The sequence below is a fragment of the Salmo salar genome, chromosome ssa18 (assembly GCF_905237065.1).
Source record: "Salmo salar chromosome ssa18, Ssal_v3.1, whole genome shotgun sequence".
NCBI lineage: Eukaryota > Metazoa > Chordata > Actinopteri > Salmoniformes > Salmonidae > Salmo > Salmo salar.
Genome location: NC_059459.1, coordinates 23917647 through 23941913, shown reverse-complemented (window position 1 = coordinate 23941913; position 24267 = coordinate 23917647). Strand labels below are relative to the sequence as shown.

Here is a 24267-nt window from a genome sequence, read left to right as displayed (position 1 = left end):
ACATTTCAATATTTCACAATGAATCTCAGGAAATGAGTTCCATTTCCCAATCCCACCCATCTGTGGTATAGTACCACCACAATTAAGGGGAGAAAGACATTCGTAGATAGTAAAATATTTTAATTAAATATACAGAGGATCATATAATACAAAATGTTTTTCTTGTTTGCCAGCTGAATCATTGGTAAACAGATGGCACATAGTATCAAAAACACTTTAAAGAAAAACAACATGGAAACAATGTGGAAAACAAGAACACAAAACAAGCAAATAAAAAAGTCCTAACTTTAGTGTTCAGATCTAAATGTAAGGTGACCTGTGACATCTAGATTGTGTAACCAGCTGTATGCATTTATACTATTTACAGATTATAACATATTACACATGATAACAGACAGTCAAAAGTCAACAGTATTTACATTATTAAAATGTCAGACAGAGAAAGATGCCAGAGAATGGATTTGAATGTTAAGGAACTTAAACGTCAGTTACTGACGCTGCTGAGGCAAATATGACATTAAGAGCATGTAATTGTGAATGAATGTTTATCTTAAAGGAAAAAACTCCACCCAAAAAACTATATTTTGCTATTTGTTTCATTAGTCCATTGTTGATATAGTCCCAAAATGTTTTGCATTTCAGCAATCAAGTTTTCAAGATGTATAACATTAGAAATACGCAGCATCATATGATGCGAAATGCATCATAACGGCTGTATTCCTGCATCTTGCAAGTTGTATATCTTGAAAACGTGATTGCTGTCATGCAAAACATGTTGGGACTATATCAACAATGAACTAATGAAACAAATAGCAAAATATAGTTTTTGGGTGGAGTTTTCCTTTAAGTGTCTGCTCAATCTCAGTCGATTGGCTTTAAAACAAATTTAAACAGCAAATGTGTTACCTATATTTCACATGTTCCAAATACCCATTAAAAGCAGTTATGATGGTTGTTAACCCAGACCAGGTGCTATTATTCCTCGGGCGCTACACGCTGCCTTTTGATCACTATGTCTGGCAGTGGCACATAAATCTATTATAGTAGCCATTCTCTACACCAGTGCTTAACTATCCCTGTGCTAAACGGTAACTATGGTACTATACAATTACAGTCCAATGAGTTTGTACTGCAATGTGATGATAGAATGGAACCTTATAACTGTAATAATAATAGATTTATTTTATATAGCGCTTTCCATTATACAGATAATCTCAAATACGCTTAAAAACAAAAAACTAAAGTACATGCAGTTCTTGGGCTGGACAATGGTCTTCAACAGAGGCTGGCGCGTCCAGGTCACATCCAACTCCGGTGGGCTGCACATACTGTAGGCCAAGCCTACAACAGTCTCCTGAAAGTCAGTCATGATAGAAAACTAGTGCTGCAACCCCTAATCGAAGATTAAGAAAGGCACAGATATTCACAAAGCAATAATCTACAAGACACATTCGTATTTATCATGCATTATGCTGTTGAATGAAGGAGGCGCAGTAAACAGCCTTAGACCAGTGATGTTTCAGAGCTATGTCAAGATAAGAGCTGTCAGATGTCACAGTAGGCAGCATCAGTGACTCATGTTAAGCGCAGTATAAATACCTTCTGTTCAATATATTAATGTATCTGGGTCACTTTCCCACCTCTCAAGGGTCAACAAAACATTTTGAGAGAATGTTCCTGACAAACGATACGACTTGCCTTAAAAACAACTGATGAAAAACGTCAAATGTGGTTTCTTCACAGCTTGGGTGTTCTGATGAAAATGAGCTGTTATCTACATACAATACCTCAGCACCTTGTGGTTTTGTACAGCACCTTGTTTTAACACAGTCATTTCTAAGACGTGTAGTGGTCTAATACATGAACACAAACAGGCCACAGCACCACACTAGAGAGCTGTAAACAGATCCAGAACATTGATTGAAGGTGGAGTAGCCGAATGCTTAACAGTTGCATGAACTTTTCCGATGGTAAATCTTGTGAAAATAGTTTATTTTAGATAGTCCCCTCATGTTTTTAAGTGTTTCAACCTGATAAAAATCCCCAGAACACATTTGGAGGATGAAGTTGTCGCATTGCAGTGATTTGGAATCCAATCCTTTGGAGACCCAGCAAATATGATTATCCCCCTGACATGCATGCCAATGGCTTTTCTCTGTCTCCCTCCACACTCAAAGATAATAAGAACCTGACTGTTGAGTGAGAGAAACAACCTGGTTGGTGAACACAAACACTACATAGAGTGCAAATTTATCCAAAGTAACTAAGTGGTGATACAGTGCAAAAAACAAAAAATACACAAAAATGGAACTGTGTGCCTGACTAAAGAGTTAATCCACCATCTACAGTTAATCAGTGTTGTCATGCTTACTGAAGAATAGAACACTAGATCCCCTGTCCCAGGGTGAGACGGTTAAGCTCCATGTGGGTCCATCTGTTAGAGTCTGGTGCTGGGGTGCATGGAGGACAGCTGTGGGTGGGTGAGGGTGGACAGGGGGTACAGGTGGTGCAGGAGGTCCCCGTACAGGGCCGCCCCCCCAGGGTGCCTGTAGAAGTGGTGGGGGCTGGGCTGGGAGGCCATCAACTGCCTCTGTAGCATCATGGAGTGGAAGGCTAGCGGAGGGACCAGAGGGGACACGGCTGTCTGGCTCTTCAGGTACTGGAGGTTGTGATGGAGGGCGTCCTGCATCCCGGGGTACATCCCTGGGTAGAAGGGCGCGTGGGGAGGGTAGGTGTGGCCCTCGGGAATGTGGCTGTGGAGGTGGAAGTGGACGGCGTGCGCCGGTTCGGCTGGTTTGAGCTCCTCTCCCTGTGGGTCGCCTCGGCGGACAGAGCCGGCGGGGTGCATGGGGGTCACCACTCGCACCTTGCGGTCTGGCACCCCCTCGTTCTCTAGTTCCCCCAGGCTTCTCTTACTGGGTCTAGAGGCACCAACAGTTTCAGCGTGGCCTTTAGGGTTGAAGAAGGGCTGAAGGGGTTCCAGGTGTTTGGTGGTAGATATAGTCATTGGAGGGACTCTGCACGCTTTGGGGTGACAGTCTAAACTCTGGTGCATCATGGGATACGGGAGACCACAGAAAGAGGGCTTTGTGAAAGACATCCTTTGAGAGACAGGCTTGGAAATACTGAAATCTCGAGGTTCCTCTTCCATTAGTCTATCCCCATGTGTTTGTGTCCTCTCAGAGAAGTGGGGAGCTCTGTAAGTCAAACATTCTCTGTCAGAATTGTTTGAGGTGAATACCTCGCTGCTCTGGCGTTCCCTGATAAAATGTCCATGTTTGTCTCTGTTGGGATAGCTGTCCATTCGCTCTTGACTCAGACAGTTCTCTGTCTGCCGGTAGAGGTTGTGTAAGTGAGGGGAGGAGTAGCAGTCACCTGCGTAGCCTGGTGGTGCCTGACTGGGCTGCTGCTGGTGCATCCGTGTCTCCCCTGCGTTCTCCTCTCCATCCTGGGTCTCAGTCCTGTGGAGGTAGGGGTGCCAGGGGGGGTGGAGCTGGGGCTGGAAGTGGCTCACTCTGCAAGTGAAGGGCTCAGACAAATCCCCCAGAGGACTCCTCTCTTGCTGGGGTTTGATGCTCTGGGCGTGCTGGATGACAGAAGGCCTGAAGATGGGAGCCATCTCTGGGCTATCTGGCAGGGAGTCCTGCCTCAGTTTCACCACCTCTTCAACACAACTGTCGTTCACATCACCCACGCTGGCTGACGGAGTGGGAGGAGGAAGAGGAGGGGAACTGAACGAGTAATGATTTGTCTCACAGACTTGGGAGAGGAGCTTCTTCTTGGCTAGTGGAGACATGACCCCCAGGTTGTCCTTTGAGTACGCTGTTGGCATGGGCATGTGACACTGATTCATCTCTTTGTTTTTACTGGGGGAGTCCTGTTTGTCTGTGATTAGCTCTGTGGAGTACTGCTGCAGTGGGGGTGGGCTCTGCTTACACATGGGCAGCACCTTCCCCACCCTCCCACCATGTCCATAACTGTGACTGTCTGTGTCTTTAGCTACCGTAATGTCAGGTTTGCTTGTGTCAGGTAGACTGCTATACCCAGGTTTACTGTTGTTGTCCCAGTGGTATGGATATGGGGTCTTAGACAGGGTTCCATCAGCTTCGTCCCTTTGCTCAGGGTTGAGTTTGTCTGACTGTGGCTGGTGGGGATGTCTCCACTCGGACAGTGGAGACAGTTCACTGTGGAGGACAGGTGTGGCTCTGTGGCAGTCTGCGTTGGGGGGATTCAGGCGCGATGTTTCCTCCTCGCTCAATGTCTCCTCTTTCTTCAGGGTGAGTTGTAACTCCTCCTCTTCAGGCTCTTCTCTGGGCAGAGGATCCTGCTTAATGGCTGCTGGCTCCTGGTTGTCCCCTTTCTCAGATACCTTAGTGGGAAAACACATGCCATACTGTTATTCTTTTTTGTGTGTACTTTTTACTCCTTTTTCTCCTGAATTTCGTGATATCCAATTGGTAGTTACAGTCTTGTCCCATCGCTGCAACTCCCGTACGGACTAGGGAGAGACGAATGTCGAGAGCCATGCTTACTCTGAAACACGACCTTGACACACTGCTTGCTTAACCCGTGTGACACAGCCTGGGATCGACCCCGGGGCTGTAGTGACACCTCAAGCATTGCAATGCAGTGCCTTAGAGAACTGCACAACTCGGGAGGCCTCCATACTGTTATTCAATACATAGACATGATGCGTGTGTGATGTTAGCATATGTTATCTTTTCTAAGAAAGAGTGTGTGTGAACCAGTGTTTGTGAGAGCCTGAGACAGACGGACAGAAAACTAGTGGGACTGACCTGTGAGAGTTCCTGGCTTTTTGCAGTGTCCCCTCTCTCCCTCTTCTTCCTGGCCCCCTGCCTCTGGTGTAGTCCACCTTTAGGTCGTTTCGCTGTGACCCCTTTGTGTTTGGCACCCCCCTCTTGGGCCCCATGCTCCTGTTTTTTGGGTTTTGCTGAGGGGAGGGGTTTGTCTTCCTCTCCTTTGGTGTGCCTCTCGTAAGGTAGCAGGAGCCTGGAAAGGTCAGAGTGGAAGAGACTGAGTTAACCTAAATCTGACACAAAGTTAATATGGATTTATCACCTCTTACCCTGCCCATGTAGCTGCAACGTAACATGTCAAAGAATCAACAAGTCTTTAAAGATTCATGTTTTTTTTCTTTTATATTTTTACCCCCAATTTCGTGATTACGATCTTGTCTCATCGATGCAACTTCCCAACGGGCTTGGGAGAGGCAAAGGTCGAGTCATGCGTGCTCCAAAACATGACCCGCCAAACCGCGCTTCTTAACACCTGCTCGCTTAACCAGGAAGCCAGCTGCACCAATGTGTCGGAGGAAACACCGTTCAACTGACTACCGAAGTCAGCCTGCAGGTGCCCAGCCCACCAGAAGGAGTCGCTAAAGCGTGATGAGCCAAGTAAAGCCCCCCCGGCCAAACCCTCCCCTAACGACACTGGGCCAATTGTGCACCGCCCTATGGAACTCCCGGTCAGTAACGACACCCAGGCTGTAGTGACGCCACAACACTGCGTTGCAATGCCTTAGACCGCTGCGCCACTCGGGAGGCTAAAGATGAATGTTTACATGCAAACCACCGTGGGTCTGGGAATAAAAAATAAATCAATTTATAAGATAACTCCCCCACACAATAATGAAAAGCTCCAACTTATATTGGAAGAGGACATTCGCTCTAGGAAGTTATATTAAGATTAAATGGATACTTCGGGAGTTTGTCAATGAGGCCCTTTATCTACTTCCCCAGAGTCAGATGAACTCGTGGATACCATTTTTATGTCTCTGCGTCCAGTTTGAAGGGAGTTGCTAACTAGAACTAGTGCAATTGCTAACTAGTGTTAGCATAATGCTAACAGTTATTACTTCCAGTTATTGCACTAACGCTAGTTAGCATTGGCTTGCGAAACTACCTCAAACTTAATACTGGACACAGAGACATAAAAATGCTATCCATGAGTTCATCTGACTGGAGAAATAGATAAAGGGCCTCATTGACAAAATCCCGAAGTATCCCTTTACCAGAGATGCTAGGCCTACAACTGTGGCGTAGACAAAGACACATAACTTCAACCTTCATTTTGACACTTGACTGACCAGAGTACACAGTGGTGGTGGATGTGAGTCAGTTAGCATAGACTAGAGAACATGCTGCAACACAGAGCTGGTATGTGCTGAGAGAGCTGGGGAGCCAACTAACACCTGGCACTGAGCCAGCAGATGAGGCAAGGCAGAGGCCCCCAGTCAGGGCTTGTTAATCTTTACATCACATTACCGTGGAAACGGTTAACACACTACAGCTGCTAGACTAGAGTAACTAAAGAACCATCCATTCTGACTAAGCTGTGCTGTTGATGAGACTAATTACAGGGTGGATTGTGACATGAAGGGGGTTATTATTCCCAAGATCTTTTCAAATGTGTGAAACAAAATATGAACCAACAAAAATACTGAGAAAAACATGTTGAATAATACTGTACAGGTGGAACACCACAAAACAGAGTATCAAATATTAAACAGAGGTAGTAGCAACCAGTGATGGAATGTTCAATATTATTTGGAAAGCCTCGCCCATAACTTTAAGGCCAGCTATTATAACAACAATCCAAATGCTATTTGGAAATAACTTCGCAAACCTTCTCAAGGCATAGAATTATTCTCATGTGTGCACATAAAGTTGTTGCTCAATTTCCTCTTTAAGGGACATTGTGGTAGAACAAACAAGGAATCATGCATGAGTGGTTTGCTTCTTCTTCACAAAGAGAAATGCCTTTAAGAGTTGAAGTGGCTCAGTGGGAATTTAGTTATTTTTTCTACAAACCAAACTGCTGGCAGCAGAGGCAGTAAAACTACATTTCATACAGCTGGCACCAGGCCCCAGGCCAAGAAAGGAAATATACAATTAAATGTGACTTATTTGAAAGAGGGAGAGGGAGGAGAGAAGAAAAGACAGATGTTAATGTAGTGAAACAATTATTCACCATAAACCACTGCACCGTTGAGAAATAATGTGGTGAACTCGACGTGACTAACTATATAAATAGGGTGAGGAAAATAGTGAGTAATTTCATATACACACTGTCGAGCTGCTCTCACGTTTCCAATCTGTGAGGAAACCATCTGCTGTAAGATTGAATACCATGCCATGCTAAGTTTGGCACCTAGCAATACCAATTATAAATCAGTATCTATCGGCAGACATGGATGAGAATGACATAATCCGGCATTTTTGTGTTGGGAGATGAAGACCCATTGTCTTATATCTGGGTAAGAACATGACTGCTTTTCCCTATATCAATTCTCAAGAATGCCATTGAGAGGTGAAGGTACCGTCCATACTGGTGTGGTTATCACACCTCGGTGGAACATTCTCCTAAAGTCCATGTTACATCACACAAAGTGTTAAACTCAATATTCCAGACACAGTATCTTGTCATTTAAATTTTATTCTGAAATTAACTAAAAATAACAATGTTCTTTTGGCACGACAGGGTGCTTGATTCTTTTCTGCTTCTCTGTTGCTGAACAGTTAACTATGAAGAGTCACACTATAAATAGCACCCGCTCTGTAAAAGACTCACTGAGAGAATAAGTACAGGGAGAGCATATAACATTCTCCTGATCACATAATACAGTAATGGTAATACAATATGACTTATGTAATTTCCTGAAAGCAGGGTGCCTGGGACAGTCTACAATCGAGAGGCCATGAAAGGAATTCAGTCCCCTATGAAGGCTCTTTGGACACTAATAGGTTACATTTATGTAAATATAGGGATTTCTCTTATATAAATCCTTGGTGGAGTTCAAAGCAGAAAATGTGTCTCTGAGGAACACTTCTAGTAATGAATATGACACAATATCAAAATCAAATGCAAGGTATTTTCTTGCACACTAGAGGGCAGAAAGAGCACAACATGACAGACATGGAAAAGTCAATGAGGGAATAACTCAATGAGGGAACAAGAGCTTACATTTTGGCGAGGTCAATAAATACTTAACTTCCGGTTGTGGCTATTGAGCCTTTCTTTACATGAGCAGCCATTTTCCATGATGTTCATAGTACATTCCAGTATGCAACCTAACCAGTAATAAAAAATACAAAAGTTAAATAGGCAAAAGAGACAGACAGGTCTTTCTCTTTCATATTGGAATGTAATTAGGCTACAACTACATGTCTTAATATAATGTAGGCCTATTATTGTAAGATTCTTTGGAAATCAATACAATTGTAATTCAGTGACAAATTCAATTAAGCATGTGCGTCCTATTAAAATAATGGATTTACATGCCAAACAAGCAACTAAGCAATAACATTATGTTTTTAAAAACAATAAGCTGGTCTTTCATCTGAGTTAAAGGGGGATTGGTTTGTGGAATCCAGGAAAGGCCAAGTCACCAAAGTGGTGGAAAACCCCTGCAGACTATTCCATTAAGCACTTTTCCTGGTGCTGAAATTAATTTGAGCTGGCGCTCTGTTTATTTCAGAGGCTTTCTTAAAGGCCCAGAGCAGCCAAAATCATGATTTTATATGTGTGTTTTACATATACAGAACAGTCAAAAGTTTGGACACACCTACTCATTCCAGGGTATTTCTTTATTTTTTACTATTTTCTACAATGTAGAATAACAGTGAAGACATCAAAACTACGAAATAACACATACGGAATCACGTAGTAACCAAAAACGTGTTAAGCAAATCAAAATATATTTTATATTTGAGATTCTTCAAAGAAGCCATCTTTTGCCTTGATGACAGCTGTGCACACTCTGGGCATTCTCTCAACCAGCTTCATGAGGTAGTCACCTGGAATGCATTACAATTAACAGGTGTGCCTTGTTAAAAGTTCATCTGTGGAATTTATTTCCTTTTAATGCGTTTGAGACAATCAGTTATGTTGTGACAATGAAACAAAGAGAAGATAGCCCTATTTGGTAAAAGACCAAGTACATATTATGGCAAGAACAGTTCAAATAAGCAAAGAGAAATGACAGTCCATCATTACTTTAAGACATTAAGGTAAGTCAAACTTTGAAAGTTTCTTCAACTGTCTCTCATGAGGACTGCCACAGAGGATCAGTTCATTAGAGTTACCAGCCTCAGAAATTGCAGCCCAAATAAATACTTCAGAGTTCAAGTAACATACACATCTCAACATCAACTGTTCAGAGGAGACTGTGTGAATAAGGCCCTCATGGTCAAATTGCTGCAAAAGAAACACTACTAAAGGACACCAATAAGAAGAAGAGACTTACTTGGGCCAAGAAACACAAGCAATGAACATTAGACTGGTGGAAATCTGTCCTTTGGTCTGATGAGTCCAATTTGAGATTTTTTGTTCCAACCACTGAGTCTTGGTGAGATGCAGAGTTGGTGAACGGATGATCTCTGCATGTGTAGTTCCTACCATGAAGCATGGAGGTGTGATGGTGTGGGGGTGCTTTGCTGGTGACACTGTCTGTGATTTATTCAGAATTCAAGGTACACTTAACCAGCATGGCTACTACAGCATTCTGCAGTGATACACCATCCCATTTGGTTTGCGCTTAGTGGGACTATCATTTGTTCTTCAACAGGACAATGACCCAACACACCTCCAGGCTGTGTAAGGGCTATTTGACCAAGAAGGAGAGTAATGGAGTGCTGCATCAGATGACCTGGCCTCCACAATCACCCAACATCAACACAACTGAAATGGTTTGGGAGAGTGATGGAAAAGCAGCCAACAAGGGTTCAGCATATGTGGGAACTCCTTCAAGACTGTTGGAAAAGCATTCCACATGAAGCTGGTTAAGAGAATGCCAAGAGTGTGCAAAGCTGTCATCAAGGCAAAGAGTGGCTACTTTGAAGAATCTAAAATCTAAACTATATTTTGATTTGTTTAACCCTGTTTTGGTTACTACATGATTCCATATGTGTTATTTCATAGTTTTGATGTCTTTACTATTATTCTATTATTGTATACAACCGTTCAAAAGTTTGGGGTCTCTTAGAAATGTCCTTGTTTTTGAAAGAAAAGCAATTTTTTATGTCCATTAAAATAACATAAAATTTATCAGAAATACAGTGTAGGCATTGTTAATGTTGTAAATGACTATTGTAGCTGGAAAGGGCTGATTTTTAATGGAATATCTACATAGATGTACAGAGGCCCATTATCAGCAACCATCACTCCTGTGTTCCAATGGCACGTTGTGTTAGCTAATCCATGTTTATCATTTTAAAAGGCTAATTGATCATTAGAAAACCCTTTTACAATTATGTTAGCACAGCTGAAACTGTTTTTCTGATTAAAGAAGCAACAAAACTGGCCTTCTTTAAACTAGGTGAGTATCTGGAGCATCAGCATTTGTGGGTTCAATTACAGGCTCAAAATGGCCAGAAACAAACTACTATCTTCTGAAACTCGTCAGTCTACACCAGTCTCAACATCAACAGTGAAGAGGCGACTCCGGGATGCTGGCCTTCTAGGCAGAGTTCCTCTGTCCAGTGTCTGTGTTCTTTTGCCCATCTTAATCTTTTCTTTTTATTGGACAGTCTGAGATATGGCTTTTTCTTTGCAACTCTTCCTAGAAGGCCAGCATCCCGGAGTCGCCTCTTCACTGTTGACGTTGAGACTGGTGTTTTGCAGGTACTATTTAATGAAGCTGCCAGTTGAGGACTTGTGAGGCGTCTGTTTCTCAAACTAGACACTCTAATGTACTTGTCCTCTTGCGCAGTTGTGCACTGGGGCCTCCCACTCCTCGTTCTATTCTGGTTAGAGCCAGTTTGCGTTGTTCTGTGAAGGGAGTAGTACACAGCGTTGTGCGAGATCTTCAGTTTCTTGGCAATTTCTCGCATGGAATAGCCTTCATTTCTCAGAACAAGAATAGACTGACGAGTTTCAGAAGAAAGTACTTTGTTTTTGGCCATTTTGAGTCTGTAATCATATCAAATCGAACCCAAAAATGCTGATGTTACAGATCCTCAACTAGTCTAAAGAAGGCCAGTTTTATTGCTTCTTTAATCAGAACAACAGTTTCAGCTGTGCTAACATAATTGAAAAAGGGTTTTCTAATGATCAATTAGCCTTTTAAAATGATAAACTTGGATTAGCTAACACAATGTGCCATTGGAACACAGGAGTGATGGTTGCTGATAATGGGCCTCTGTACGCATGTGTAGATATTCCATAAAAAATCAGCCGTTTCCAGCTACAATAGTCATTTACAACATTAACAATGTCTACACTGTATTTCTGATCAATTTTATGTCATTTTAATGGACAAAAAAATGGCTTTTCTTTTAAAAACAAGAACATTTCTAAGTGACCCCAAACCTTTGAACAGTAGTGTGTATATATATATAATTCTCAGTGTATATATATATATATATATATATATATATATATATATATATATACATACATACATACATACATACATACATATATATACACACTGAGAATTCAAAAAACACTGAGAATTCAGTGAGAATTCAAAACATTAAGAAATCTCTTTCCATCACATATACTGACCAGGTGAAAGCTATGATCCCTTATTGATGTCACTTGTTAAATCCACTTCAATCAGTGTAGATGAACGGGAGGAGACAGGTTAAAGAATGATCTTTAAGCCTTGAGACAATTGAGACATGGATTGTGTATGTGTGACATTCAGAGGGTGAATGGGCAAGACAAAATATTTAAGTGCCTTTGAACGGGGTATGGTAGTAGGTGCCAGGCACACCGGTTGGTGTCAAAAACTGCAATGCTGCTGAGTTTTTCATGATCAACATTTTCCCGTGTGTATCAAGAATGGTCCACCACCCAAATAATATCAAGCCAACTTGATAAAACTGTGAAATATATTTATAAACTGGGTGGGTTCGAGCCCTGAATGCTGATTGGCTGACAGCCGTGGTATATCAAACGTATAACAAGGGTATGACAAAACATTTCTGGTTACTGCTCTAATTACGTTGGTAACCAGTTTATAATAGCAATATGGCACCTCATATGACGCAACGCGGAATGCCTGGATACAGCCCTTAGCCGTGGTATATTGGCCATATACCACACCACCTTGTGCCTTATTGCTTAATTATGCCATGGCATTGTTGAATACTCCTTTCTGATTGGCTTGAAGGGCATTCTAGAGTGTGCATTATTTCCCTATAATGCACGATAGATTTCAATGGCTATAGTTAATTTTTACAAGTTTTGTTTGCGCTGCTTTTGAAAGCAAAAGTCGAATTGAAAACAGTATTGCGTTTGCTGAATTTGATTTTCATAACAGTTTGGTTAGCTAAACTAGTCTGTTTGTTTGGTTACCACGGCAACTACTGTAGCTACACTACATGGCCAAAGGTATGTGGACACCTGCTCGTCGAACATCTCATTCCAAAATCATGGGCATTAATATGGAGTTGGTCCCCCCTTTGCAGCTACAACAGCCTCCACTCTTCTGGGAAGGCTTTCAACTAGAAGTTGGAACATTGCTGCAGGGACTTGCTACCATTCAGTCACAAGAGCATTAGTGAGGTGTTGGGCGATTAGGCCTGGCTCGCAGTCGGAGTTCCAATTCATCCCAAAGGTGTTCGATGGGGTTGAGGTCAGGGCTCTGTGCTTCAGAACTTAGTGGTCCTGTTCTGTGAGCGTGTGTGGCCTACCACTTTGCGGCTGAGCAGTTGTTTTTCCAAGACATTTCCACTTCACAATAACAGAACTTACAGTTGACCGGGGCAGCTCTAGCAGGGAAGACATTTGACGAACTGACTTGTTGGAAAGGTGGCACGTTGAAAGTCACTGAGCTCTTCAGTAAGACCATTCTACTGCCAATGTTTGTCTATGGAGATTGCATGGCTGTGTGCTCAATTTTATACACCGATCAGCAACGGGTGTGGCTGAAATAGCCGAATCCACTAATTTGAAGAAGTGTTCACATACTTCACCTGGAATGCTTTTCCAACAGTCTTGAAGGAGTTCCCACATATACTGAGCACATGTTAGCTGCTTTTCCATCACTCCGCGGTCCAACTCATCCCAAACCATCTCAATTGGGTTGAGGTTGGGTGATTGTGGAGGCTAGGTCATCTGATGCAGCACTGCATCACTCTCCTTCTTGGTCAAATAGGCCTTACACAGCCTGGAGGTGTGTTGGGTCATTGTCCTGTTGAAAACAAATGATAGTCCCACTAAGCGCAAACCAAATGGGATGGCATATCACTGCAGAATGCTGTAGTAGCCATGCTGGTTAAGTGTACCTTGAATTCTAAATAAATCACAGACAGTGTCACCAGCAAAGCACCCCCACACCATCACACCTCCCCCTCCATGCTTCACTATAGGAACTACACATGCGGAGATCATTCGTTCACTTACTCTGCATCTCACAAAGACACAGCGGTTGGAACCAAAAATCTCAAATTTGGACCCCTCAGACCAAAGGACAGATTTCCACCAGTCTAATGTCCATTGCTCGTGTTTCTTGGCCCAAGCAAGTCTCTTCCTCTTATTGGTGTCCTTTAGTAGTGATTTTTGTTGTTGCAGCAATTCGACCATGAAGGCCTAATTCACTATGTCTCCTCTGAACAGTTGATGTTAAGATGTGTCTGTTACTTGAACTCTGTGAAGCATTTATTTGGGCTGCAATTTCTGATGCTGGTAACTCTAATGAACTTATCCTCTGCAGCAGAGGTAACTCTGGGTATTCCTTTCCTGTGGCAGTCCTCATGAGAGCCAGTTTCATCATAGCGCTTGATGGTTTTTGAGACTACTTGAAAAAACGTTCAAAGTTCTTGAAATTTTCCTGATTGACTTACCTTCATGTCAAGTAATGATGGACTGTCATTTCTCTTTGCTTATTTGAACTGTTCTTGCCATTATATGTTCTTGGTCTTTTACCAAATAGGGCTGTCTTCTATACAGTGAGGGGAAAAAGTATTTGATCCCCTGCTGATTTTGTACGTTTGCCCACTGACAAAGAAATGATCAGTCTATAATTTAAACGGTAGGTTTATTTGAACAGTGAGAGACAGAATAACAACAAAAAAATCCAGAAAAACGCATGTCAAAAATGTTATAAATTGATTTGCATTTTAACGAGGGAAATACGTATTTGACCCCCTCTCAATCAGAAAGATTTCTGGCTCCCAGGTGTCTTTTATACAGGTAACGAGCTGAGATTAGGAGCACACTCTTAAAGGGAGTGCTCCTAATCTCAGTTTGTTACCTGTATAAAAGACACCTGTCCACAGAAGCAATCAATCAATCAGATTCCAAACTCTCCACCATGGCCAAGACCAAACAGGTCTCCAAGGATGTCAGGGACAAGATTGTAGACCTACAAAAGGCTGGAATGGGCTACAAGACCATTGCCAAGCAGCTTGGTGAGAAGGTGACAACAGTTGGTGCAATTATTCGCAAATGGAAGAAACACAAAAGAACTGTCAATCTCCCTTGGCCTGGGGCTCCATGCAAGATCTCACCTAGTGGAGTTGCAATGATCATGAGAACGGTGAGGAATCAGCCCAGAACTACACGGGAGGATCTTGTCAATGATCTAAAGGCAGCTGGGACCATAGTCACCAAGAAAACAATTGGTAACACACTACGCCGTGAAGGACTGAAATCCTGCAGCGCCCGCAAGGTCCCCCTGCTCAAGAAAGCACATATACATGCCCGTCTGAAGTTTGCCAATGAACATCTGAATGATTCAGAGAACAACTGGGTGAAAGTGTTGTGGTCAGATGAGACCAAAATGGAGCTCTTGGGCATGAACTCAACTCGCCGTGTTTGGAGTAGGAGGAATGTTGCCTATGACCCCAAGAACACCATCCCCACCGTCAAACATGGAGGTGGAAACATGCTTTGGGGGTGTTTTTCTACTAAGGGGACAGGACAATTTCACCGCATCAAAGGGACGATGGACGGGGCCATGTACCGTCAAATCTTGGGTCAGAGCCTCCTTCCCTCAGCCAGGGAATTGAAAATGGGTCGTGGATGGGTATTCCACCATGACAATGACCCAAAACACACGGCCAAGGCAACAAAGGAGTTTTTTAAACAAAGAAAAACCCTAGAATGAGTAAGTGTGTCCAAACTTTTGACTGGTACTGTAGGTTTGAATAATACCCCAAAAATTGTGAAAAATATGATAATGCCCTTTTAATGAAAGAGCTATTTGAAAAGACCGCCTGACAGTTCAGCCTGTTTTGGTCGGACGGAGTTTTGGCCTGCCTTGTGACATCACCAGGCGATAGATTAGTTAATAGAACAATAAGAAAGAGAGTTTCAAACCTCTCTGCCAACAGCAAGTTTTCAGTTTTCCCCTCCCCACTCACTCCCAGACAATCCTAGCTAAATTCTTGTTTGAGAAATTGCTCTTTACTAAGACACTATTTTTGTTTCTTTTTGAACATTTTAATTAAAAAACGATCACAGTAAGGTACTTAATTGTTACCAAGACATGATTTTTAGATAAAAAAACCGCTGCATTTGACCTTTAATTCATTAAAGGAATCATATCTTGAGAGTTGATGGACAGGCCCATAGGCTGCCAAATAATTTACAGGAAAGAATGATTTGTATTACAACCTCAGGAAGAGAAGAAGAAGTAAAAGAAATCGAATCCATATTCATCATCACCATGTGTTATGATTAGGCTGCTTCAAAGAACTGGCAAAACAATAACTCCTGTCTGTGCAAATGCAAATATCGATCTTCAGAGCCAAATCAGAGTGGGATAAACGGTCATTGTTCCCTCAGCTCGGGAAAGATTTGGCTCCAAAGCCTTTCTTTTGTCACTTCAAGTGATCCTGATTCATGCCGTTAAACAGGGCGTTGAAGGAATACTAAACTAGGGCCTTTTGTCCAGTCTAGAAATACCAGATCTAAAAGTGACCTTTACCATTCCCCTAAGGCTAAACTGCATTAAACTGTCCACAGCAAACCTTAATCATGACAGGTGTTGAGCAATGGACTGGTAAGTGTTTGGATTAACTGCTAGATACTGTATCATGTCTGCAGTTCACTATGTGGAATATTATGTTCTTTGATCCAATCTCAACATTAGGACCAGATTTATAATATGATGAAAAGTCTGTTCATCATTAAGTCCTATATGAAGAAATATCTAATTAACTGTTCCTAAGCCAAAGGCAAGAATGCAACAACAACAAATCCTCTGACTTGTTATCAGTATTTCTGAATGTCTAACTGCGCAAGTATGGCACCATTTGCAAGCCCCTAATTGCAAAAAGCACTAGGTTTAAAAGCCTAGTATATTTCATGTGGGTAAGTTATTTCTTTATTATGGCAGGTGGATGAGGGAGAGCAATCAAACGTCATTCATCTGAGTGCTATCACAGCTGTAATCTGTCCCGTAGGTTTTTCCTATAGCAGGTCATTTAATCAGGCTGTTACAGCAATGTGTCTTTTTAAACTCATGTTGTAAGATTCGTAACTAAATAATATGAACACCATGGCATAGCCAAAGAGACCAGTGTGTTGCATAGAGGAACTAGATGCAACGCTGAGCAAGGGCTTTATTTAGGATTGAGTCTACTCTAACATGATCCACGGGGTGGCGACTGGCCAAGGTTTTCCAATTTGTTATGAGCCTATACACTAAGGGATATATTTTCAATCTGAGGTGCAGCTTGAGTGAGTGCAGAGGCACACCAATACCACGAGGAATACATACAAGAATCAATAATATCGTCTGCAATGTATCCAAAAGAAACAAACCCAGCATCCAAACCAAATAAATATTTACAATCTAGTGTGCACATCTGGTATTCATCAGTTAATAACTGAAATTAGCTGCTGTATTAAAAAAGAATGAGTGGAATTCCTTGTTCTTTGTTATACTCGGTACAACCTCTGAGAAAATTATTCTCAATTGCCTCCACTGTTGCCATGGATATTTCCCCCCTGCAATTACATAAAAATGCCTATGCACGGCAGGCATTAATTCTGCATTAACACAGGAGCTATTAGAGTAACAACATGTACGGTATAAATGTACTGTTTCTGTAGCAGCAGCAGCAGCTCACATAGAAAGTGAGAGCTTAAATAACTAACGGCAGCTAAAAGGCATTGACCTGTATAATCAAAGAATTAGCATGAAGTGACATGCAGGGAGAGAATGCAGCAGTCTATTTCAAGGTTATTGATGCCATCTTTTCATGACCTCATTTTTAATTCAGGGAGCTGAGCTCTGACAGCTAATCTTGGGAAACGGTTTAAATAAATATCATTAAAGCTTTCCCAGCTGGAGCTTTAGACCTTGGGTTGGATGTTAAATATTGATTTTTCCCTTTAAGCTAATGAACAGTAGAATGGCTGCAATGAGCAACTTTCCAAATGACAAGTACCTCAGGTTATCTTGTGTTCTGTTCGTTTTATGTTCTCTACTGCCCGCTGCTCAACACCATAAATACAGTCATTATTTCCATCTTTATCATTCAAAATAATGTCTCCAAGGCAACCGTTTCAGATGACTTCCATTGAAGAGGAAAATGGATAATGTGGATCATTTCAAATTAGAGTCAGGGCTTGGGGACATTCAAAGTCCCGAACAAAAGACCAAGATGAGTGCGTTCAGTTAATCTAGTGCAATTACAACCGAAATGTTCCAATACCAAATCAAAAGACGTTGGGAGAAATGCTGCATGCTCCAGTTTAAATTCCTCATTGTGTTTTCAACGCTGAGTAATCATTAAGAGAAATAAAAGATGCCACCAGGGACCAAACATATACTTCACCAAACCCACAAATGGGGTCATTTATCATACACTTCCAAGGGAGAGAGAATAGCTTTGTTTGCTGAGCTAATACAATGAGGTTAATTGCCCTCCTAGCTACTGGAATAGAGAGCCTCAGCTAAAATTCTCATCCCATGGTCTGTCTGGATTCAGCTGAGATTTCCCGCTCTCTTTCTGACAGGGTGATATTCACTGCAGTGGAGATATTATTGGTTTGTATTGATTCAGCACAATTTCCCTGCTTTCTGTGGCTCTATTGAGAAAGGCCAGCAGTAACACTTCACTGGTCCCCTCTAGCCCCCTGTGCTGTGTGCTGTGCTGACACTGTCTATACCAGTCCTCCTAACCATGCAGGGCTGTGAAAGGGCTTTTAATGGCAGAGCAAATACAGCTCCTTCTGGCTGCGCAAGAGGTTTAAAGCTGCAGTGCTATTTTATATAATTCAAATACTGTATCCAATTTTGTATGCACTCGTACATAGAGCATAGATAAACCTACACATAATGACTGAGCAATTCAGCCTGACTTTGTTTGTCATTTGCCTAGGTTTATACACATACTCACCCATATGCATGCATGATATTGCTCTGCATGCCCCTCTTTTGACAGGTAAATCTGTTCCATAGCATTGCGGAGGCATGAAAATATCAGCCTGGGGGGGGACGACGGTTCAGAGACGACTAGCCGTAAGAGGAAAGCTTTATGAAAGAGAGGTTATCTTGTATTAAGCACGCAGCATTTGTTTAACCTTGAGAATGTGTGTGTGCATGCATAATATCCTCCAGTCTCCCCCAGGATCATATCTGTTTGCTGTTTGCTTTGGTTCAGGGACCCTCTCAATAATAAAGGCTGGTTAGAGAGAGATGTGTGACTGGTTTGGTGAATATAGTTGTGCTCTGTGTTAGTATGCATGGAGCAGCAGGGTGAGAGAGTGTCTGTGGGCACGGCTTAGGACATCATGTCGAGATAGGAAGGAAGCCTTACTTCCCTAAGCAAAGTTGACATGCACCTGATACTGAGGCTGAGAGTAGCATTCCTCTTCCTCCACTGCATTAGGAAAATGGGACAGCGCTTTGTTAATAACTCACCTCTCGTAGTGTCTTCGTGTGCATGTGGCGGCACTTGTGCTTCCTGGGTTACCACCCAGCTCATCATATACATTTTTCCACTGTCGGCGAACTGTGATCTGAGAGAGAGAAACTGATTTTTATAACGCTGTATCATATAACATAATAAAATGCTGTAACAACATCGTTATAGATGCTAGTCATTTCTCCGACGTGAGTGGATAACATTAACAAAGTTATTCAGTTTGCTACAGAGACTATAACACTACTGTAATGCAAAACCATCTCCATAACATGCCGCCAGCTGTAGCTGGCAACCACCGTCTGTACCACAGCAAGGGACAGAGGGAAAAGTACAGTACAGTGGTATATATGCATTAAGATGCCAGAGTGACGAGTTACACCATTAAATATATACTCAAACCAACCACACAACTTCCTGCTCACAAAGACAGCAGCAGGCATGAAAGACTGATAATCATCCGCAGATAAAAAGGCTTTAAAAGGAAAAACATCCCGATTACATGACTAGTTTCCTGTTTATAGTTTGCGGCTCGTCTGTCTGTATGACTATATGTGGCAAATGAACTAACCGGCATTCGCAATGCGTTTACTCTTCACATCAAAAGACGTAAAAATGTTGGAAACACTTCCCACATTAGTACTGAACAAATGTGGAGTAGGCTGCCAAGTGAAATGTCCCTGCTCTGCTGTCTCACTGTGTATAATAGTGCACTTTATTTTAGAGCCTGAACATGGGAAAAAATGACAGACTTCGCCAATTTCCTTGACATGGGAGAGTAACATGTGTTTTCCACTTAGAGGGGGTTTAAAACAACGGCATCATTTTGCAAAATGTGGGCCTGACCAAGATTTTTGGAGAAAAACACGACTGAGGCAGCCTAAAGAAAATAAAAGTTAAGTATGGAGCAGGACATATGTAAACACTTACCAACTCATATCCTCCGAGTTTCTGAGCAGCTTGAAACATAGTCCAAAGGTTTACTGTTAGAGGGACAACAAACAGGGAGATCAATGGTATTCAGCTAGATCACCACATACAAAGATACTGTCACATAGCTACATAAACTACAGGTAGATACAGCCTGACACCTAGCTAGCTCTTGTAACAATTCAGCTGAAGGGGATTTGAATAAAGACCATTATGAGCATCTGGTAATACTTAACATTTTAGCACTCATTAACAATGTTGGCACAAATGCAAATGCAATTTTGCATAGAATTTTACATGCGAAGATCCAATGACAGACGATATCAAATTGATTATAGGTATTGTGCAAAATAGTGATTATAATCAAAATACAACAAAGACAGTATATTTCCCTGCAAACAATTAACCCAGGTTATTGTAAGATTTTCCAAACGATGACATTGGTATCTGCTTTCTGTAACATCATTGTTTAACATTTTTATATGAAGACCTATAAATAAGGAAGGCTCGCCTAGGGAGAAATCCATCAAAATTCAATCTCTGCGTACACAAAGGCTTGCATTTGTCAAAATGGCATTTTCCTATCTCCGCATTTGACAGCATTGATTTTTCCTCCCTGCTCTTCCGTGTCTGTTGTCAATGCACTGGGAGAATTACAAAGGAAGCTGGTGGGTTCTATTTGAACTGCAGAGAGTAGTATTGTGTTTTGCAACTGGATAGCAGCTATGGCTTATTAATGGGGTTGTTATGCTTCGGCTGTAATTACCACAACAGTGAGCAGAATTAGGAAGGACAGAAAAGGGAAAGAAAATGGGAGAATAGTTCTTTCTTAGATGACTTGCTCCCTGTTTTTTCTCTAATTCACTCTATTCAACCTGGCATTATCACAACGATAAGCATGACAAAACACAATGTACACTAAAACAGACATTCAAACAGGCAAATTAGAAACAAGGCATAAAGAACCTCTCTAAAGGCAGCCTGAAATAATGCGCATCCCCTCCCCGCCGCCCCACCCAACAACACGCATACCAATTCCCTAACTCCCCACCCAACAACACGCATACCAATTCCCTAACTCCCCACCCAACAACACGCATACCAATTCCCTAACTCCCCACCCAACAACACGCATACCAATTCCCTAACTCCCCACCCAACAACACGCATACCAATTCCCTAACTCCCCACCCAACAACACGCATACCAATTCCCTAACTCCCCACCCATCAACACGCATACCAATTCCCTAACTCCCCACCCAACAACACGCATACCAATTCCCTAACTCCCCACCCAACAACACGCATACCAATTCCCTAACTCCCCACCCAACAACACGCATACCAATTCCCTAACTCCCCACCCAACAACACGCATACCAATTCCCTAACTCCCCACCCAACAACACGCATACCAATTCCCTAACTCCCCACCCAACAACACGCATACCAATTCCCTAACTCCCCACCCAACAACACGCATACCAATTCCCTAACTCCCCACCCAACAACACGCATACCAATTCCCTAACTCCCCACCCAACAACACGCATACCAATTCCCTAACTCCCCACCCAACAACACGCATACCAATTCCCTAACTCCCCACCCAACAACACGCATACCAATTCCCTAACTCCCCACCCAACAACACGCATACCAATTCCCTAACTCCCCACCCAACAACACGCATACCAATTCCCTAACTCCCCACTCTCCAATTTGCGACCAAGGCCATTCAAAATGTGCAATGTGATGTCAAACTGTACCAACCTTGACACACACTCCCAACCCCCTCCCTGTCCCATTTCTTCCTCACACTCACTTCCATCGCACATTCAGAATATGGTACCAACACTGGGAATAGCTGTTTACCCAACTGAATGGAAGATAATGAAACCTCTTTTTGTCATGTGACCTTTTCTTCCTCTGAAGTCCATTTATCTTACGTCCTGTGCAGCATCCAGGCAAACTGCTAAAGCTAAATAAAAGAAAATAAGCCTCCTTTCTGGTGGAACAGATAAGAAACTTTGAGCCAGAGCTATAGCCTTGCACTGTGTAGAATATGCCGTTCAAATAAAAGGGGATAGATTGAAAGATTCATTTACAGTATTTTGCCTCTATCTACGCTGCGCTGTCTGCCCTACATTGTGCATTAGACGAAGTGGAATTGGTAGCTCTGTGTGCATTTCAGAGCCAATGGCTTAGAAAGGAAGATGTAATTGAATGGCTTCTGTTAACAATCACACAAAACGTGTAGGAGGCACATCAAAAGAGGACAGGAATACATGTGTATACCGTTCAACAATCCAGTGCTTTTAAACAGTCGTTATCTTAATTATAAACCACTCATGAAAGAAAATACCAGAAACACAATTTCCATAATAGGAAAGTTTTGCTTTGATAAATGAGGCTATTGCAGTGGCTGAAAGGAATAATGAAAGCTGATTGCGTCTGAGCATATTTTGAATTAGTTATGTTTTTTTTAAACAGTCATGTTGCCAAGGACGAGTTTAAACTGCATTATTGGGGGCTTTAATGAGAAAAGCATTATGATGTTGCTTGGTTTGTAATTCAGAACATGTACTGTATGTAAAACAGTTGGCATTATGCCTCGATACAAACGATGCTGCAGACTCAGTAACTACCGTATGCATGCATACTGAGCCACTCTCATACCATCTCAACCACAATGACCTACTTAAGAACTGCATCTTTGGTGTGCAGATGACATCTCTTTCTAAATATATACATGGGGTTATTTGTGAACCCGGAACTTACATTAATGTAAAACTTGTATAGAGAGAGTAACGTACAATACAAATTGCGTATTTTCGTATAGAGTGAATGCACCACAATGACGCATGGCTGTGCCAAGAAAATAATATTGAATGACCATTCTTGTATGGTTCTATATATAAGATATCATCTTCCCTAGCATGTGAAGCCTCATTGTTGAAACATCTGAGCGAGATGTGTTGCATGCGACGCTCTGACAGTGTGAGTAGAACCCTTATGAATGCACATATAATGCTTTTGACAGGTGTGTGAAGATCATATATCCAAAGCTTATATGAACATAAAATAAATATATTTCACTCACTCTGCTTAAATCCCAGGAAGGGGATCCTCTCAATAGGTGTGTCCCTCTCTTTCATGTACTTGTATAGGGCTACTAGGAAGGCCTGCTCGTCTGCACCACTCTCTTCTGATTGGTTCTCTTCTGGTTCTTCTTTCTCCTCCTCCACCTTCTCCTCCCTCTCCACCTTCTCATGCTTCTCCTTCCTCTCCACCTTCTCCTCCCTCTCCACCTTCTCCTTCCTCTCCACCTTCTCCTCCCTCTCCACCTTCTCCTCCCTCTCCACCTTCTCCTCCACAGATGCCTTTTTACAGATCCTGGGTTTGGCTGTTGTGCCCTTGCTGGTAGGAACTGTTATCTTGCAGTTAGGTTTTACCTGTAGGAAATAAAAGAGTGGAAGATGAAGGGCTTACACTCGACGTGAAGTGTGTGTGTGTGTGTGTGTGTGTGTGTGGGTGGGGGGGGGGGCTATTTAATAATTCTGTCAAAATAATTATATCCCCCACTGAAAAAAAAAGATGTCATCCATACAAATTGCGACATTTAAAAATTGAATTCAATCAATATGAAGTAAACTGAAGTGAATGGCGAAGGTGCATAAAGATGGAGGAATTCAGATATTTATGGTAAGTACATGGTGGCCGCCATCTTTATGCATGTCCGCAATTGAATCAAATGTTAGGTGGGTTGTATACCTTGGTGGGAGACTTGTTCTCTAGGGTGCTGGGTTCTTGGGGCCCCTGAGGCCCCTGACTGTGACCCTGGGAGTCCCTTCGCTGGGACACTGACAGCTTCTTCTTCCGTGGCCGACCCTTCAGGTTAGGGGCTGAGAAGATGGGGGAAAAACACACGCTGGTTAGTATCCTAGAGGCAATGTTTCTGGGGAAAGGAAGGCAACCACACACAGAGCCCAGGGAAAGAAGACAAGCAAGCTGATTCTTCTGGATCATTTGTGTAATAAGCACTTAGCAAATAAACATTTCCTTTCTATGTTGCAGGAGTGTAGCGTTAAAACTATATAAACAACTGAATAGCAATTCCCATCCTGTAAAGTTAAATCTATGAGAACACTAGGTCATGTTGTTGCACAACACATGCACCGATCTAATCATTATTCCCATTATTAGTTTCCTTGTAACTTGGTGATTTGAGACCTTCAACATTGCTAACAAGACATAAACATGTTTGATTGGACTTCTTTGTAGGCAGATAATTCCACAGTATACATTCATTACACCATAAAGTATTTAAAACCTCCAAAGTATTTGAACGCCCACATTTTACATTGAGCAACAACTGTATTGTAACACCTTGGCAGACTGCCTTCCCTGGTAACAAAAACAATGATAAACTCGAAGGAGAGAGGAGGCACTCGATTCGAGCCAGGTTCAGTCAAGTAGTTCAAAGAGGC

General features: G+C 42.2%; 1 protein-coding gene across 2 annotated transcripts in view; it reads right to left on the bottom strand.

The window, feature by feature from the left end:
* Window positions 1–103: 103 nt before the first annotated feature.
* The window catches only part of LOC106577140 (AT-rich interactive domain-containing protein 5B), a 67287-nt gene continuing 43123 nt past the window's right edge, over window positions 104–24267 (bottom strand). For both annotated transcript variants that reach the window (XM_014154904.2, XM_014154905.2), the window contains 6 exons: window positions 23552–23682; window positions 22881–23232; window positions 19776–19828; window positions 18845–18942; window positions 4797–5010; window positions 104–4369 (listed from right to left, as the gene is read on the bottom strand). In XM_014154904.2, coding sequence (XP_014010379.1) covers window positions 2438–4369; window positions 4797–5010; window positions 18845–18942; window positions 19776–19828; window positions 22881–23232; window positions 23552–23682 — 2780 coding nt within the window. In that variant the 3' untranslated portion in view covers window positions 104–2437. The remainder of the gene's footprint in view (window positions 4370–4796; window positions 5011–18844; window positions 18943–19775; window positions 19829–22880; window positions 23233–23551; window positions 23683–24267) is intronic.